This window comes from Pleuronectes platessa, chromosome 10 (genome assembly GCF_947347685.1).
Source record: "Pleuronectes platessa chromosome 10, fPlePla1.1, whole genome shotgun sequence".
NCBI lineage: Eukaryota > Metazoa > Chordata > Actinopteri > Pleuronectiformes > Pleuronectidae > Pleuronectes > Pleuronectes platessa.
The window spans coordinates 15,713,954-15,732,950 of record NC_070635.1 but is presented as its reverse complement, the minus strand read 5'-3'; the positions used below and the strand labels follow the sequence as shown (position 1 = coordinate 15,732,950).

The 18,997-nt window shown below is 39.4% G+C and overlaps 1 protein-coding gene across 1 annotated transcript; it reads left to right on the top strand.

Moving 5' to 3' along the window:
- Positions 1 to 101: 101 nt before the first annotated feature.
- On the top strand, positions 102 to 14,582 carry scgn (secretagogin, EF-hand calcium binding protein). Its single transcript, XM_053433276.1, has 11 exons — positions 102 to 275; positions 648 to 718; positions 3,958 to 4,050; positions 7,963 to 8,052; positions 8,667 to 8,723; positions 9,403 to 9,480; positions 9,997 to 10,052; positions 10,813 to 10,858; positions 10,984 to 11,043; positions 12,334 to 12,402; positions 14,013 to 14,582. Exons 1-11 carry the CDS (start codon positions 206 to 208, stop codon positions 14,133 to 14,135), a joined length of 813 nt encoding a protein of 270 aa, XP_053289251.1. The 5' UTR covers positions 102 to 205; the 3' UTR covers positions 14,136 to 14,582.
- Positions 14,583 to 18,997: the final 4,415 nt, after the last annotated feature.

Below are 18,997 nucleotides of genomic sequence, written 5' to 3'. Positions count from 1 at the left end.
TCTGTTGTGCAGTGGGACAAAGTGGCCACTAGATGGCAAATACAGCGCTGCACTCATCTCCCCCTCTCATGCACAGAGAAGGTGTGGTTTTGGTTTTACCAAGTCACAAAGAGCATATGTCAAACAGGCAGGCTGCTGAACAGTGCACCAGCAGTTTGTCACCTCAGTCTGACTTACAGCAGCTTGTCATCTCTCATCATTAAACATGGATTGTGCGTTTGATAACCTGGATGCAGCCGGTTTCCTGGAAATCTGGCAACACTTTGATGCAGATGGTAAGAAGAGTTAATGACTTAATGTCTTTATTTGTTTTCTGCATAAATATACATAGAACAGGAAGTACTGTGGGTTTCAACTCCTCTTCCCCTGCTTCGAGAGATTAAGGAGGGAAAGACTTCAATTGAATCAATATTTGTGAAATTCGGTTGTTGCAAGTAATTTAATTTCTTAGTATCATGTTAAACATAATTGTCATGATAAATAACTTAAGTTGTGTGTTTCTATGTCTATAGTCAAATGCAATGTTTGATGAAAGGAGGAATTAATCCTCTTACTTTACCTTACTTTACTCTACTCAGAATTGAACTTGTTTTACTGGATTTGCGAACTACACCTACTTCTAACACTGTGTATTATTATTTGGACAGATAACGGCTACATTGAGGGCAAAGAGCTTGATGAGTTTTTCCGTCACATGATGAAGAAACTGGGTCCACAGGTAAGTGAGCTTTGGATCAAATCATCACCAAGTAAAGATGGAAACTGTAACAGCAGTTCAATATGAATGTGATACAGTGCACGTGAAGTCTAACAGGTACAAAGACAAGGATCAGAACATCATTTCCATTGAAGCATCAAAACTCACGGGACGACACTTCATTATTAAGCATGACAACAATCTGAAACATGCCGCCTAATCAGCCACAGAGGTTTTCAGGGTAAAGAGGTGGAAACGACTGAGTCAGATACCTCGATCTGATTGAGCTGTATTCCACTTACTGAAGATCCCACCAAGACAGAGAGACCTCACAAACAGCGAGAGATGAGGGTGGCAACTCTGAAGGTCACCAGAGAAGATGTTGTGCACCTGTGGGTTGGAAGCTTCAGGCAGTTGATTGCTGTTTTCCCAAAAATATCAAAAATTGGCGATGTGTCTCCGTCTGATTTGAGACTTTCAACGGTGTCCACTGTGTTTGAAATGCTTTTCTGTATCTCCAACTCATTTCTTATACTTACTGAGACAATCTGAGCTGCACATGTACATGTTAATCTTTTTTTTATTGTATTACATGTTACGTGCGACGGAAATCCAAGTCATCAAGACAATACAATCAAATTTCAAATTTTTATTGATGAGTCTATGGGAAACGACTTATCGGAGAAGATTTGTTTAGAAAACACAATTTGTCTTTGGACAGTGACTGGGTGGGGAGACTGTCAGGATGTCAGACACAATACAATTTAAGAGCTCTGGTCCCTGTCAAAGGAAAAGCCTTTGTCTTCGTTACAAATTGCCCTGGGCGGGGGGGGGGGGGGGGGCAAATGTGTGTATGTGTGCGTGTGTGTCTTTTAACGTGTGCTAATGACACATCATGTTTACTGAGCAATGCTAAATGCCCTTTTACTGCCTAAAGACTGAGCACTCTCCCTGACCATTTATAATGGAAAATTAGATGAATGTACAGTAAAACTATTAGTAAATGTCCTCTCTCTCTCTCTCCCCCTCTGTGTGCGTGTGCTCCCTTTGATACTAATGGAGTTGCACTAAAACAAAGAGACCACCGACCACAGGTCACTTAGTCTCTCTGGTGTTTGCTTTTTGCTTTTTCATTAACGCCCTCAGGATGATGAGTATTTGAAGACACAGAAACAATCGTTCTGTTGCAGGCTCATGTTTCAGAGGGCAGTCAGTCTGAGCGCAGTGTTCCTGAGATGAGGGGGGACTCTGGGATTCCTGCTCCTCAGTCTGACATCACTTTAACTCTGAATTACTCTTTGAAGCTGACCTGCTCCACTGGCAGGTTTCCTTCAGAAAACTCAAAGTTCTGTCACCGTCTCCCCCTCATTTTTGGGTGAACTATCCCTTATACAATAAAAATCCGACTGGTTAATAGTTTGTTACTCAAAGCCTATCTTTACAATGAGTCATCAATAAGGACTGAGACATCGGTACGTTCAGATATTGTGGCCTCTCTTGGTTCATGGTTGGTTCACTTTATAAGACTGTGACCCAGTGGACATTAAGAAAACTGTATTTGGTTGCATTTCCTTTCCCATCTTAAGATTTATCAACTTAGAATTCAGGCTTTGTTAAACTTGGAATCTCAGAAACAGACCCCACATCTGTCTTTGTATTTGTCTTTTTAGTTACATTTGCTCACATGCAGCTTCAGATGATACAATGACATTTAATAAATCAGTCTTGTCATGCAGCAGGGAAACATTCTACTTCAGACGTGTGCGTGAAGTCAATATAACCATGTGTGCTTTAAAGACTTCTGCTTAGCAACAGGAGATTGCTGGCACCGAACACCAGCTCCTGATAGACGGCTGATGCTGAAGACAAATCATTTTTCTGTGTATAATGAGCGAGGGCCTGGCACCTCGTAGTCTGAGGACTGTGTGCTCTGCACTGCATGAATCCATGATTCAGTCATCGGCCCTGTGGATCTACAGGTTTCTATAGTTACAGTACGGTCACCAAGGACTGTTTAGCTACTAGACCGAGGAAGATTAGCGACTAAATATACTAAAATCTGCATCTGGTTGAGAAAAAACTGATCCAAGCGGGAACATAATCCGGTTATTCTTAACTCAGACATGCTCCTGTATGGCAACAGCTTTTATCTCAATTACTCCTGACTCTTATGATACAATAATACTAATACATTTTATTTATAAGGCGCCTTTCAAGATACTCAAGGTCGCCGTACAACAGTCAACAATACAGTTAATTCAAATTTTTTAAATGCACAAAGCAGAGCAGCAGCAGAACAACAACTTCAGCAGACAGGAACATTAAAAGTTATATGCCTGCCTAAACAGGTGGGTTTTGATGCTAGATTTAAAAAGAGGGATTGAATTTGGGTCAATGCGGAGGCGGTTGATATTGCGGATGTGGAAGTAGGCAGACCGGATGGTGTTGTTGATGTGGGTATGGAATGATAGGGTGCTGTCGAGGACGACACCCAGGCTCTTAACCTGAGGAGAGGGGGAAACCAAGGAGTTGTCTATGGTGAGGGTGAAACTGGGCTGTTTGGTGAGGGTGTGCTTGGAGCCAATGAGGACTGCCTCAGTTTTTTCACTGTTCAGTTTGAGGAAATTATAGGGAAACCAATTGATCTATAGTCTGTAGAGTTGCTAACTCAATCAAAGACATATCTGCTTTTCCTTATAGATGTAAATAAGCATTCCTCCTAGACTCCGGCTTGTTTACATGTAGTGTTTTTAGACTGATGTTCATCACCATGCTCTGTCCCTATCAAATAAATAAAATAAATGATCTTGGATGAGAGTTTCTTTGGTATACACACACTGTTATAGTTTCTGTTAACACGTGTATCAAAAACAGTGAGTCAGCCAAGGACCAGTTACACACACACACACACACACACACACACACACACACACACACACACACACACACACACACACACACACACACAGTCAGCTTCATAAATGTTTGAAGGACATTTTGTCAGGAGGTGAGTAGGCGAAACTTAATAGGAAAATGGTAGACCAGAAAAGTAGACGCAGTCAGTATTTTCCTTTTAGAATTATTATTTTCAACCGCTTTAAATGTGTTATACGGGGCTTAGGTTTATCACCTGTAATTCAAGACTTTTTACGACCGCGCAGGAAACCTGATTATATACTTACAAGAATCGGTGTGATAAAAAATGTACTTTATATTTTTTTAAACGTTATATCTCAATTTAATCCAATGTGTCTCCACAGGAGAAAGTGACTGAAGAGAAGGTTCAGATACTGAAGCAGAGGTTCATGTCCGCCTATGATGTCACTGCTGACGGGAAACTGCAGATTCAGGAGGTACGACAAATATTTCTGTCTTTAATTATGAACTCATTCACTTCATTTGTGTTTTCTTCCCACTCTCTGTCACTCTCGACACAGTTTTATCTCTTTTCTTACTTCCTTATTCTAGATCTCCTTCCTCTTTCTCACAGACTCCTCTATTCCGTAACTTGTATTTATTTATCTCATGTATCTCTGACGATGACTCAGCTTTACTATTTTCACGAAGAACAAAAACTCTTCTCCTGAGGTTCACACTAAGTAGTGACGATAGAGCCAGTAAGAGACAGTGAGCGGGAAAACACTCACACCATTAATCTAAATCGAATACAGTCAAGTGGAAATAAAATTGAATCTGAATGGCACAGGGATTCCTCTAAATAAGAAACAGCCTCATGGTTCTTATGTGCTGTTGAGTGGGACTTTCAGAAATCTGAAACAAACTGCTCTTTATTGATGAAAGCTGATTCTCCAGTGACTGTCACTTCAGTAATTTAATCAAACCTGTCTGACAAAGCTACCATGGCCGTTTCCTAGAAGTGTAAAGCCATATTTTGATTGTTTTTCCCCCCACACTCCCACTGAGGTGCATTCTCTTTATCTTGGGGGAAAAAATCTGCATTAGACCAATCCCTTAATGCATTCGCACCCACAGACCCCAAAGCTTTGGCTTTTACTCATGAGGCTGGAAAAAAAACAAAAATCGAATCATATATGCACTGATGTACTGAGACTGTTGCAGAGACAGGGCGGTCGAAAGCTCTTTGTGGCTGTTTTTCCAAGATCCACGCCCTGTGGAGTAGGGTTGCACCATTCCACTTTTAATCTCCCCATAGTAATTATGGAGTCTGGAAGATCCATAGCAATAGCAAATCAGATGCTCTTTTTCCATAAGCAATATGTTTATACATTCAATTTGAAATCATTGAGGTTTGAGATACATGAGGCTTTAATTATATTTAAAAGAATTTAGCATTTTTTGTTTTAGACTGCATCAATATTAGCAAGGTATACCAACAAACTGGAAACTGATTACATGTCTGTAGGCACAACAGAGCCTACAGACCAATGCACTGTAATGCGGTTTCCTTTTTTACTTTTGGCCCTGCTCTATGGCACTAAAGAGGAAGTCAGTGAGCAAGTGTGAAAACGATAGTATCCGGTGTAACAGCTGCATTAAGTTCTGTATCATATGACAGGTCTATTAGACACAGTGTTCGCTTACTATGGGAGGAGAAATAAGGGATGGACAGTTTTGACTGTATCCTGGTATTAATTTGCCTACCGTTGGGTGAAGTAACTAAATATATTGTGTGACAACAGAATATCTGTCTTTGCATATTCTTCTATATCTTTATTTTGCTGTGCGGCAAGATCATGCTCATTACTGCACTATTTTTGGGCCTAGCGCTTTGTGTCCTTCCATACAACACCGAAGCAGGCCAGAAGTTTGCAGGAAGACTACTCAAATAAATATGGAGGAGCGAGAACTTGACAAAGAAGAAGGTAAATCCAAACAGGGGAAGGAATCTAAGCAGCCAAGATGAGACAAGGAGCTGGTGACTACTGTCGCATATATGTGGTTTGTGTGTGAAAAGTCTGTCACGGAGCAGAAAAATGAACTGTACAAATTAGCCGTCTCAAGAAGACACTCAAACACCTCTAACCTCGTTCACCACCTTAGCAAGGATGGTGTCAAGCTGTACATATATGAGTCTACAGATGACATACAAAAGTGTGAGTGCTAGAAACAAAACCCCAAACTTGGATGTTGCACAAAGATGGAGAGATAACAGCTTGGCTGACTTTAGTTTAAATGGTTAAGAAAAGGTCTGAGTAGCAAGTAACAGGTAACAGGAGCCCAAGCTGCTTTGTTCGGAAGCAAATAGATAATTCAAAGTACTGTACACACAAGTGTTTTACCCTCTTTTGTAGAAATTGTGTAAGATTTTAAGAAAAGGTTTAAAGGGGACATATTATGAAAATTCCACTTTTGTAGTGCTTCTACATGTTAATTTGGGTATCTGGCATGTTTAACGTCCCAAAAACAACTCCCGCGATTTGTTGTGGTTCCTCTATGTCAGAAACGATACGCTAGAGTGCGTCGAATGGGATTACGACCGAAATAAACGTCATAGTCACACCATGCCCATGTAGGGAGTCTCGCTAAATGGCCTTGGACGAGCTATTACCTGTCAGACATTTAAGTGGCCGCATAAACAAGGGACCCCCGGGACACCTCTAAACGTTGCCTCAACCATGTGGAAGGATGCTGCTGCTGCGCCAGCTCAAGCTCACACTGCAGGGCTGCGGGGCTGCGCTGGGGAGCTGGGACTCTCGCAAACCAGCCAGGCTTCAGCCCACCTGACTCTGGTTCAAAACTATATGGTTGCAAGATTGTATCTTCGTCTCCAGTAGCCATATTTCTACAGAGGTAATGGATAGCTAAAAATCTGGGCGCTTGTATGTCGTGAAGGGGGGGGCACTCAAAACGGGTCAATCTGACGAGGGCTGTTTTAGACAGGGTAAAAAGGTGCTGTTTTAAATGATCCTTGTGGTATTTTGACCAAAATATGTTACAGACATTTCTTTAAGACCCTAAGGAACCATATCAACTTGTGGTAAAATGGGCATAGTATGTCCCCTTTAAGGCAAGATCCCTTCTGCTTTGTTCAGCATTTTATTTCTTGCTTGTGTGCAGTTGACATCATTATTGGTGCATTGCGCTTTTTCTTCGAGCTGTACTTCAGCTTTGTGACCTAAATATCTGCACTAGCATCTTGTATTGTGATGATGCTGAGCCAGTTTAATCTACTAATGGAGGGCTGATATTGTTAAAGAAGGACAGACAAGAAGGAGGGCAACGTGAATTGGCACAGAGGCAGGAGGAGCTGGTGCAGGGTTGGTTCATCTAAAAGACAATAAAATATGGATCCCCATTGGTGTTTCGGCTCTCTGCTGAAGCAAATTCAATATGAAATACAACGGATGCTGCATTAAAGTGCCACGTCTCAGCTTTAATTTGAGGAAGTTGACATCAATATAGAAAGAATAGTGAGGGAGATATTGCACATTCAGCACAAAGAAACCAAACTGCAGGGCTTCGTGAGAAATTGGACAATCGGCTGCTTGATATTTCTTGGGTAACTGTGTATTGTTTAAATGTCAGTTCTTTTACAACAGAGCTCACAAGCAGAGTTCGTTGAATCCAGTTTCCATTTAGATTGAGGTGGAGTTGTCTGTCAATATGAGAAGTGAAGAGGTGACTATGGAAGTGAAGATAATAATGAAGCTTAAATCAGCAAAGATCTATCTGACAGATCACCAATGGTACTTTGTTATAAAGCAGGTGAATAAGAAAACTAGAGAACTGTAAACCTTCTTGTGGACCGAGGAGCCCAAATCTTGTGGATGTGCAAAAAATGATTAGCAAGGTGAAAGAAAATCCTTTATGACGGAACTGCAACTCAAGAGTGCTCTCAGGATGTTGGCCAACAAGTTTCCTTGGCAACGACCAAAAGATGTATTGATTACCATGACCGAAGAGGATTTACCACAAGATTAAAAAAAACTTTTGTAAAACTCAAACACAGAAAGGCTCAGATTAGGCCCTGTAATGTAGTGTCCATCATTTTATTTCAAACTGAATGAGCTGAACCACAATTCAGCTGTCCTAATACTGCTGCTACTCCTGCAACCTTACTGAAATACAGGTGAATGGAAGGAAATGCTTTAGTTGTTTATATCAACAAAAAAGTTGAAGTGGCCCATTTCATCTGGCTACTCCAATGACTGTTGAGACCTTCATTTTATTAATTTCTTCTGTAGGAAACTGTTCATAAAAACAGGCTCATAACAACTTCATAGAACATCATCATCCTATCACTGCTACCTGGTCTGATCTCAGTACTACTTCCTGTTTTCCAGTTGGCCAATATGATCCTCCGCGAAGATGAGAACTTCCTGTTAATCTTCCGCAGAGAAGCTCCTCTGGACAACAGTGTTGACTTCATGAAGGTAAGATCAAACAACATGATACGTCAATGAAAGGTGAAACGAGAAGAACTGATTATATACAACATGAAAAACATTACAGAGGTGTTCTGGTTGGGCAGTGGATTAACACAGACCCCTTTTAATATCTGGCACTAAAATGCATTTTGTGTACAGATCTCATCTAGATATGATTCTAACATGATTAGATTCACTCCTGGTATTAATAAGTGTCCACAGTGAGATGTGTCTTTGATCAGATTGCTCTGTCCAGCGCACTAACAACAATAAACAAAGAAATAAAGATAGAAGAAGAGCAAAAGAAAACCGTTGCCAACCATGATTCCGCATTATTGCATTTGCTTGCTTCTCAATTAGCTCTTCTTTCATCCACAAATTTCTTGAATAACATCAGTAGCTCTGTGTGTGTTTATGTTAAGCTCTACCTCACTGGTTCGGAACATTCTACTATCTGAATCCTAGCTATGCTTTTTGGCATCTAATCCAGTTTGATATTTCAGTAACAAACTTAGTTCTATTCGTCAAAATCAATATAAATACAAAATGACATGACATTATATCAAGTTGGCTGTACTCCTGCAACCATTTACGGATTCATCCTCTGCTCCTCACTGCAGATATGGAGGAAGTATGATGCTGACAGCAGTGGCTATATATCGGCTCAAGAGCTCAAGGTGAGGATGCTGAACAAAATGTACAAACCTTCACACCACAGAACCAATTACACACTTCTTTTCTGTTCAAGGAACAACCAATGGTTGTGGAGTTGTGCTACTTGCAGAGAAGGACTGCAACCTTTCACCACTAACTCATCTTATGTCATAAACTCAGAAAAGATCCTTTTTCAGCTTCAGACATGTCTTTTCTTCAGGATAAATAATTCTGGTTCTACTTTAGATTCTTAGTCAGTGGTTGATCCGGAAAGAAAATAACTACGAGAAGTGGGAGAACATGCACATCTACAAGGAACTCTTAAGCTTTCTAGCTGACTGCCAATTGTAGTTATCCGACCGTTTGTTGACCAGAAGCTCTGAGTTTACAGAAAGAGGTGTATAGTACAACCTTTGCCTCTAGTGTCTAAAAAGAAAACACGGTTTGTAAGATCGAATCGCAATACTTGAAGAATCACAATACTTAAAAATTGTATCGTATTATGATCCAATGAAATTGGTAGATAAGCATATTGTCCCATCAGATACATTTTTCGAGAATGGAGGTAATTTTATGATTTTGAACAATTTAAATTTTTCTGGTAAATTTCTAGCTACATAATCGGCACAAATGATGTGCCGATTATATGTATTTATAATTTAACGCTCACTGGATTTGACCGGTTTGCCCCTTGTTCCTTAGGCTTTCCTCAAAGACCTGTTTCTGCAGCACCGCAAGGAGGTGTCATCTGACAAACTGGAGGATTACACTGACGCAATGGTAGTAATGCAATACACACACTCACACACTTTCACTTTCACTACTTTGGGCAACTGAAGCTACATTTATTGAAATTGAAAAAGAAAAAAGTCTAAACATTCTCAGTCAACCATTATTTTTGACATACCCATTTTAACCACTAAAAGCTGCAGACGACTGGGAAGCTTTAAGTGGCTCCCATAAGCTATTCTACCAAGAAACGGCTAAATGAGACCACAGAAACCAAAAGTGATTCAGGGGAACCTTTCACTTGTGATATCCTGTTGAGATGATGTTTCAGCTATTAAAAGACAGAAACCCAAGATAGCATTTCTGACTAACCATGTCTCTCAGTTACTTCTGTGGAACCTGCGAGCCTCAGACAGACCAGTCCTGTTATTGTTTAGATTTCAATTAGGAGAGATTGAGTCATGCTCAAATCAGATCAAAACTCTAGCTCTGGAGCCAGGGGTGGTTTAAGGAAGTAACTACAAACACAGCAGGCAGAGATTCACACATGTCCTTTTTTTCTTCCAGATGAAGATCTTTGACAAAAACAAGGATGGCCGTTTGGATCTAAACGACCTGGCCAGGTATTTTTCTAAGAGCTATTCTTAGTCCCTGCAATGTTCAAATGTGACTTTAACCTATGGTTTTTTATTTTATTTAAAAGTGTTGCATTCAGTATGTGGCTATCTTATCAAACTAAGCAAAATACTGACATCTCAAATCCATGACTGCATTGGTTAAGAATTTGCATATTGAGACAATATTTCTTCACTTCCTTCGACTGTACAAAAATGAGGCCCAAATAATCTAGATTATAAACTTTTTGGTTCACAGAGTGTGAAGAAGAATCAGGAAAAAAGTAAAGCCAAGTGTCTGGATCACCTCCTGGTGGCTGGCTGCACTATAGATCTTAAATCCTGCCTCCTCCATGTTAGCAGACGAAACATTATTGATGCTTGTTCAAGTTAACATTTTTCCAATAAGTTAAATTTTTTTTGCTGATATAAAAACAGGGTGAAACTTGCAATTTGGTCGAGCCCATGTAACAGTGGGACCTTGATACCACATTTCCATATTCTGATCGCTACTGCACAGGCGAAGACTTCAAAAGCCCAAGATGGCAGAGTTAGTATCAGGGATTTTTTTGGATTCACTTTTGGATTGTGGGAGGAAGTGGAGACTTCATCCATCTATGATGAAAACATGTCTAAACAACCAAAACCCCAATCATTTACATTGTTATACTATATCTTAAATTTCCTCTGACAAGAAAATAAGGAATACATTTTCCTTTCTGATAAATTACTTACATACTTATTAATGTTATATCTCTTTCTCAATAAGGATCTTGGCTTTAGAAGAGAATTTCATGCTCCGGTTTCAGCTGGACGTAAGTGGCTTGTTTATCTTGTTCTTCAACACTTTTGTCGGATTAAAACATAAATCATGCTGCTACATATAATTTGTCTTGATTTATTTTTCTAATTTTTGATAATTTGTCTCTCCTTTTCCAAGGCTTGTAGTCAGGACGAGAGGAAAAGAGATTTTGAGAAGATCTTTAACCATTATGATGTTGTAAGTACAGTATCGATCAAATCTTAGATCATTATTGTTGCTGATCCTGATCCCGCAGGAAAATATATGAGAATTTGGACAGCGAGTAGTTTGGTTTTAAGAACAACCACTGAAATATGGTCATCTTGTTGCTTTTTCCAGAGCAGGTTGGTAAATATATGATGTGTGGTATCAGAGTGTTTGTATGTTCTCTCCTCCAGACCACAACTGGCGAAATTCTTTGCACTAAACCAGGGATGACATCTTTTTACAGCCGAGGCAGATATCACTGCTCCTAACGTTTCCCTTCCCCAAGGAAATAAACACCCTCAAACCTGCAACTGTGTGCCGCCGTGTGCATGAGAGATCTCAGAGCACTGAGCCTGAATCCAATTGGCTTCCTTAGCTCTAATGTAACATAATAAAACTAAGCACCCATTATGTTGTCAAGTCACTCTCTGGGATGATGATCACTTAAACTGCAGCACCTGATGGGAGTCAGTAATAACTATCAGGACTCTCTGATAAGCTTCTTCCTTTTCTGTGCAATATTTATGAACCTGTCTATAAGTGTATGAAATAATAGTCAATCTGAAAGCCTTTTGTTTCCACCTCTTTTTCTTACAGCAAAATCTGTAATACTATAACTTTGACATCTCCCTTCTTTCAGGTGCATTGCACTAAATGGTGGAGGAAGTACTCAAACAGTAAAGTAGGAATGAAAAGTACAAACTTAGAGTAAATAAGGACTTGCTCGAAAAATATCCTTTAAGTATTAAAAGTAAAAACACTTGCCGAGTGTGGCGAATTACATATAAGGCAATAGCGCAGTGACATTTTCTGAATGATGTTGCTGATACAGGAGGCGGGGTCTAATGTTACCTGCCCGCTCCGATACGATCAGTCAACTTCTTTGTATTCCCCTTCTGTTGTCCTGGAGTTTAAATTTTCCCATTTTTCCCAATTTTCCCAATCACATAATTACATTTCCCCCTGTGCCCATCCACTACAAGCACACAAGCAGACAGACAGAGAGAGAAAGAGTGGGGTGGGGTGTCACCTTGTGCTCTAGCACTTCTGCTTCAAATCATACTGAATGTGATCTGAAGGTGGAGATTCATGTACAGTGAACAGCTAATGCACATCATTGAAAAACAACCAGTAAGGAACAGTAAGGCCCATTATTTAACCAAAGGAATACACCCAAGAAAGGAAAACTAATGATTTATGATAGAATAACATTAGATGGCTGTAAATTCCCTCTCTTTTCTTTGTTTTTGTTATGTTTTTCTTGTCCCTTTTCTCATGCAGAGTAAGACAGGAGCACTGGAGGGTCCGGAGGTGGACGGCTTTGTCAAAGACATGATGGAGCTGGTCAGAGTAAGTGTGTTTCAGAATGATTAGGTTTCAGTGTGTTGTTTATCTCAAATGTTGTGATGTACACACAAAATGTCCCTATGAAGAGGTCAAATATTTCTGCTATTCCTGCTACTTTACTCCCTTCAGCTTCAAGGGCTCAGAATCAAACCACTAACAGTTTTTACATTCTGATCAAAATGTCTCCATGGAAACAAAAACATATTTTAAACACTGAACTCTGAGAGGAAACTTGTTTTAGACCAGGGTTACATCAGGTCGAATATACTCTAATACAGTGTTGATTTAAGTCCACTTTTCCATGAACAATAGTGTCGTAATATTTTATTTGTCATACTTGCAGGAGTGCCATATAGGTACAGTGAAGGTAGAATATTAAATATCTTGTATATAGAAATGATAACTAGAAATAAAATAGTTGCCTAATCATCATATTGTGACATAAACATGATGCTGATATGAAAGACAAAGGAATTTGGAGACTACATTTTAAAACAGAACAGTCAGTCCTGAAGGGGATAATAAATAATGCTAATAGCAAGTTATTAGAGACACATTTTAGTTGAGCAAAGATTTTTAATAAAGTTACTTGATTGTTTTCACTGTGTCAGTACCCAATGTTCCTGTTGATCCACAGGCGTAATTGTAAAATAAGTCAGCAAAACAACACGTTTGATGTGCACATTAGCACAGAGGTTTCAATGGTTCTTCTCTAACAGTCTGGTGCTGATTGCACCAAATGTAACCCACAGATCTGCCACGTGTAACATTGTCATCACTCCTGAGAATGCACATGCATGCCGCTAATATCTGCTGCAGAATTACCACGTGTAAAGAAAGGTCTTTAGCACAGACTAACTAAGGATCATTAAATGAACCTGAAAGACGACCAAAGCATTAACAAAGGGGTTGGTGGGTGGAATTTCATGGAGGTTTATGATGGTGTGGCTTTACTGACTTAAGAGTCCATAACACCACAGAATAAAAGTGCGTTGAGTCGTTGTCCTATTCTGAGCAAGTGAATGTCAGACTGTTCAAAAAGCATTTACTCTATGGCTTTACTCGCACTGGGACATTTACCAAACCAATAAAGTCGAGGTAACCAGCCCAGTGAACTGCAGTAAATATCAATTCACCAGTGCACCACTGCATTTCTTTCCCAGTTAGTTGCTAACCTAATTCCATATATAATGCATTTCAATCTTATCAAGTGTAATGTCACCTCAGAGAAATTATATTCTTTGGAACAGATGTTCATGGATGGATGACCCTGATGCACAGAGATTACCAGATGGAAACTAGAAACACTGGCAGAATATATATACCACTGCCCAGGCTAAAATTCCCTCTCTCACCATGTTAAAGACACTGAAGGAAAAAAAATCCACCTGTTTATCCCAATGCAGTCTAAACTGTAATGAGTTGCTCCCTGGGTTGTGCCACACCCCTCAACAAACTTCAACGGTAATTGGTTCAGTAGTTTTTGCATAATCCTGACAACAACAAGTGACGGGCGTGAAAACCTAACATCTTTGAGGTAATCAATTTGTGCTGCATAAAAAAGAACACATTGACAGAATAACGCCTTCTCCTCCTTCCTCTCTCCTCTGCAGCCGAGCATCACCGGTCCTGAGCTGGACAAGCTGCGAGTCCTTCTGCTGCGTCACTGTGACGCCAACATGGACGGAATTATCCAGAGAAATGAACTAGCTCTGTGTCTGGGAGTCAAGCCTTAAAGATGGGTTGTGATGTTCGGAAACTCACTCTGCGTTTGTTGTGTAGTCAATAATGCTAGAATGCTTTGCCTTGATTCAGATCAGCCTGAGGTTATTTAAGGTCAATATTCATAAAGTGTAAATTGATCCTGTGTATGATAGATATCAAATGATATTGTGTTCTACGATTTTGAATAGTGCATGATGTAGGACTTAAAGGAAACAATTAAACGTGAATGTTTTATGCTGTCTGGTGTTTTGCAGTGTATTAATCACTTTGTCGGTGAATGTGTCAGTGTAAATTTTGAAAACAAAATTATTTTCATTGGAATATAAAGTGTTGTTCTTTAATCCTGACGTTTGGCCACTTGCATGTTACTCTGCAAAAAGACTAAAGTGCAGGATTCGGTTTATTGTCATTTTAAAAACTGAGCTGTTGAGAAAATAAATTCTGGATGAAGACACTGAGCCTGTTTCACAATATTTTTACCAAAATGTAATGCATTTAACAACCTTTCTAAATACATGAAATACATACAATTTATATTAATTAAGTTAAATTAGGCTTAAGGTACTCAATGAGGCAAGTAACATTTTGATCTATTATATGATAGAAATACACCATTTATTGTATTGTATTCATTATTTAATGATCATTTAATGATTATTACATCTGTTGCATTACCTGATAGTATGTGTATCATGCATAAATTCAGTAATTTGTAATGTTTCTCTTTATGCGTAGTCTTCATTAATACAATTTTGTCATCAGCAAAAAATTGGGATTTCATGCAATGACTCCAATCAAACACATTACTATAGAACCATTCTAAATAGATGATACAGAGGGAGAGACAGAGAAATGTCCTTCATATCCAGGACCTATACCATTTTTTTGGCTGATCATTATAGATCCTTCAAATATAAATATCACACATTAAAGCTGAACAGCTTTATATCTACTGGATCCACTGAACCACATATCAGTGTGACCCCTCTCCTGTAAGATACAATAGGCAGACAGGGCGATCATCTGTTTGTTCACTAAAAGACACAGAGAGCATCAACGTGGTTAAGTAGATGGAAACCCCTCCGGCCACTAAGAAACAGCTAATGGTGCAGACCTAAAAGCTTTACTTTGCCTCAGATTGCCCTTAAAAAGCTGCGGTGTGTGTTTTGACAGTCTCTGCGTGGGTTTGTGTTCACTAAACAGACAAACATTAGAAAGGACACTTTGGATAGTGTGTTTGTATAAGGTGAATAGATACATCCATGTGAGTGTTTGCGTGTGTATGTTGTTTTGTACCTTTTAAGGGCTTTATGATTATATGTATGAGTGTGGACAGAGCAGCTGCCACACAGCTGCTGCAGAACAAACAGTTTCTCACTCAGGCTGAAAGCTTTGCTCCTCACTGTATCACAGGATCGAATGCACACTGGAGGTTTACCTGTTATTGTGCAGCAGCAGCTGGGACTTACCCCTAACCCATTTAAATACTACCTGATCATACTTTAATCGTCGGATATTAGTAAGTCGTAGCATTATATAGTTTATCTAAGGTGAAGAGAGGAGCATGTATCTCTGATTGTAACCTGGTTTAACAATCTGTAGAGACACAAGTTCTGCTTTTCCTGTTTAATTCAATAACAAATAAGTGAAATTTCAGACTGAATCTGGACTATTTCACTATATTTCCATGTATCGGCTACTATTTAGAAAATATCTGACCTTTGAGTCTTTTTGGCCAAAAGGTTAAAGAACAAAATACATTTCCAAGCACCAGTGAATATAATCATAATGTACAGACATCATCCTCTTATATATTATATTAACAAATCTATGAAAATAACAGCTCTGTGTACAAAAAAAGCCTTTTTATCCACCTGATTTTGTTCCTGTTCAAATAATTTCCATTGAACAAAATTGATTCCATTCATCCAGCAGAGATGGAACCTGTATTGAACCGGGAAATAGCCCTGAACCATTCCTGCATCTCCTAAACAGGTTATCAAGCAGTTAGCTGGGACTTAATTCTTAAGTGATGACCCAACTGGATGCATTTATTTAGTGGTGGGTTCCATTGCTGTCACATTAACAAGTGCTACACCTGGGGGCCCACGGCTCACTGTGTTCTAGAAGAAGCTACGAATACAGCACAAACAAATTATGCAAAACTGAGAATAGTTTCAAGATTAAAGGAATAAAAACCTTTATTTTAATAATGCAACAAATTCTATCATTATTATGACAAAGGCTCAACACTTTCTAATTTCTACTCACATTTAACATGTATCTATGAATGTCTTCATAGGCACGGAGATTCTGAAGAACCTCTTTGAAAACCAGAAACCTTACAACCGTCCCTGGTTTATCGTGGATAAATCAACTGATCACGAAGCTCAACAAGAAACTGAACAAATACAAGCTCAAAGCAGACATGAGTAAGAATTCTCTTTCACTTAGGTCCTTGAAATATACTGACAGAAGAACTGGGGCTGTGTGTGTGTGTTGGTGTGTCTGTAGTATATAGTGTGTGTGTGGGTGTGTGTGTGGGTGGATGGGTGTGTGGGTGTGTGTGTGTGAGTGTGTGTGTGTGTGTTTGTGTGTGTGTCTGTGTGCGTGTGTGCGTGTCAGCCTGTCTGTCTGTCTGTCTGTCTGACCAACACCGCTTTACTCCACTTTCTCCCAGAACCATCTGTCATTTAGTCAAAATGGCTAAAAGCAAGATTTTTATATTTGTATTTATTCGCTTATAAATCAGAGAAGTAAGATCTGATGCGAGTGGGGATGGATCCAGTGAGCGTGAACATGATTTCAAGATTATGTTTCATAATGCTTCCCTCTAGTGGCCAGCCCAAAGTACTACGATTCTTGAAAATAAACATTTAATAGAAATTCACATTTTGAAATTGAAACGTTTTTAAAGTCTTCTGCTGTGAATATAAAAAAAATACTGCTGAACCATCTAAAGCCTGTTTTTTGCTCTTGCTCCACAAGCATTTTTAATAATAATAAATAGGAAGAAATAAATGGCAGTCCTGTGGAATTAACAGTTAATTAAAGTTTTAGGGTGTTATTAATTTGCTGACACCAATTAAATTACAAATAAATAAACTTAGAGTAGGTTTATTATTATCTTCAGAAGATGGAGGTATAACTATGAATGTATACGTTCCTCACAAGTGAAATAAGATGATGGTGGTTGAAGGACACAAGAGAACAGCCCAGACACAGGAGACCTAACTTTAAGCCACAAATTACATTAGTGTCTAGCACTGCGTTGTGTCAGCAGGCGAATTTCTCCTCAACCTGCAACAGAAAATATGAGCCTGACAAGATTTAATTTGTACAGCACAGAATTAAGTTAACAGCTTACACACACTGCATGAAGTCGGTTTGTGCTTTGCTAAGAGTTAAATTTATAAAGGCCCTGGAGCCAGGCCCCTCACAGGGACAAGCGACTGACCTATTTCATGTTTCAAGTCTTTTCTCTTTTCTTTACTGCTTCCAAAGGTTGCTGCCAAAGTAAACAAATAGGGAGGGTGCTGTAAATTGTAACCCTTAAATGTCTCTGTCTGCCCGTCTTTAAGTTTGCGTTTTTGTTCCTCTCCTAGGTGAAACCCAGCGTTCCCACTCCCATTCCCAAAATGTCAGTGCCAAATGCAGTTCAAGAGACCTATAAGCTGAGCGGCAAACATAATTGACAATGTATGGATCTGCCAGGTCACTGGTTGCCGTGGTTGCACCTGAGCACCATAGTGACCTTTACAACAGAAGGTCAGATAAAGAGTAAGAAAATTGTGCCGACAATTTTAATTAGTTTACATCCTAAATCAAGTAAAATAGTATCTAGAGACAAATATGAAAATGAGACAGAAAAGTGTTGAGTGGGGCGGTGTGGCCAAGGGGGTAGAGCGGGCGGCAGAGCGGGCGCTCTCCAACATGAAGGTTGCCGGTTCGATCCACACTCTTCCCCATCTGCGTGCCGAAGTGTCCTTGGCAAGATACTGAACCCCTAAATGGCCCCTAATAAATGTTGAGTGTACTGAAAATGTAAGTCGCTTTGGACAAACGCGTCAGCTAAATGACATGTAATAAAAAAAAAATAATGTATGACCAACCCATGAATTGCTGTAATTATATTTTTATATAATTCTCCACGAGTAATTTTCTTGTTGTGTATAATAATGAATCGGATCTGAGGGGATTGCTATTCGATACACTTTTAACCCTAACCCTTAGATAGAGTTTTCTAAGAGATAGTTCCTCTGTTAACAGTGTGACTCAGTGTGCAACTATCATAAAGTGCATGTACACCACACACTCCTTTGAAAATGAAAACATGTAAACTGCCTTAGAGTAGTGCAATTAAAATGGTGTTGGGTAAACACTGCAAAACATGTGTTCACTGTGTTTAATTAAGTGTGACGCAAGTCTTGTCACTTCACGTCACACTCTTTAGAAACTAGAAACTGTCTCGTGTGTTCGACAAACACTGCAGGTTAACATCCCCTGCCCCAAACAAACCAGGGAATGACAGCAGAACGTGTGAAAATGGGACAAAACCAATAACTCCAAGCATCTGGGGGATGAATTTAAAAACTGTCTTCAGTAATAATCGTTAGTGTACAGAAAAGACAAAGAAGAAAATATCGGATGACCCTCCAGGAAAAGTCATTGTTTCATCTCTCTAATCGGACCTTGTTGGTATTGTTCTGTTTCAAGTCCTCTCTCTAGTTTGAGCACTGCTTAAAACAGTGTCTGTCAAAATGTGGACATAAATGTATTTCAGTTTGTTTTCTTCTGAGATCTCACCCATGTGGCTGCCATGTGTTCAAGTCTTCAACCCAGAAGAAGTTAAAACAAACATCTCCATTGAACA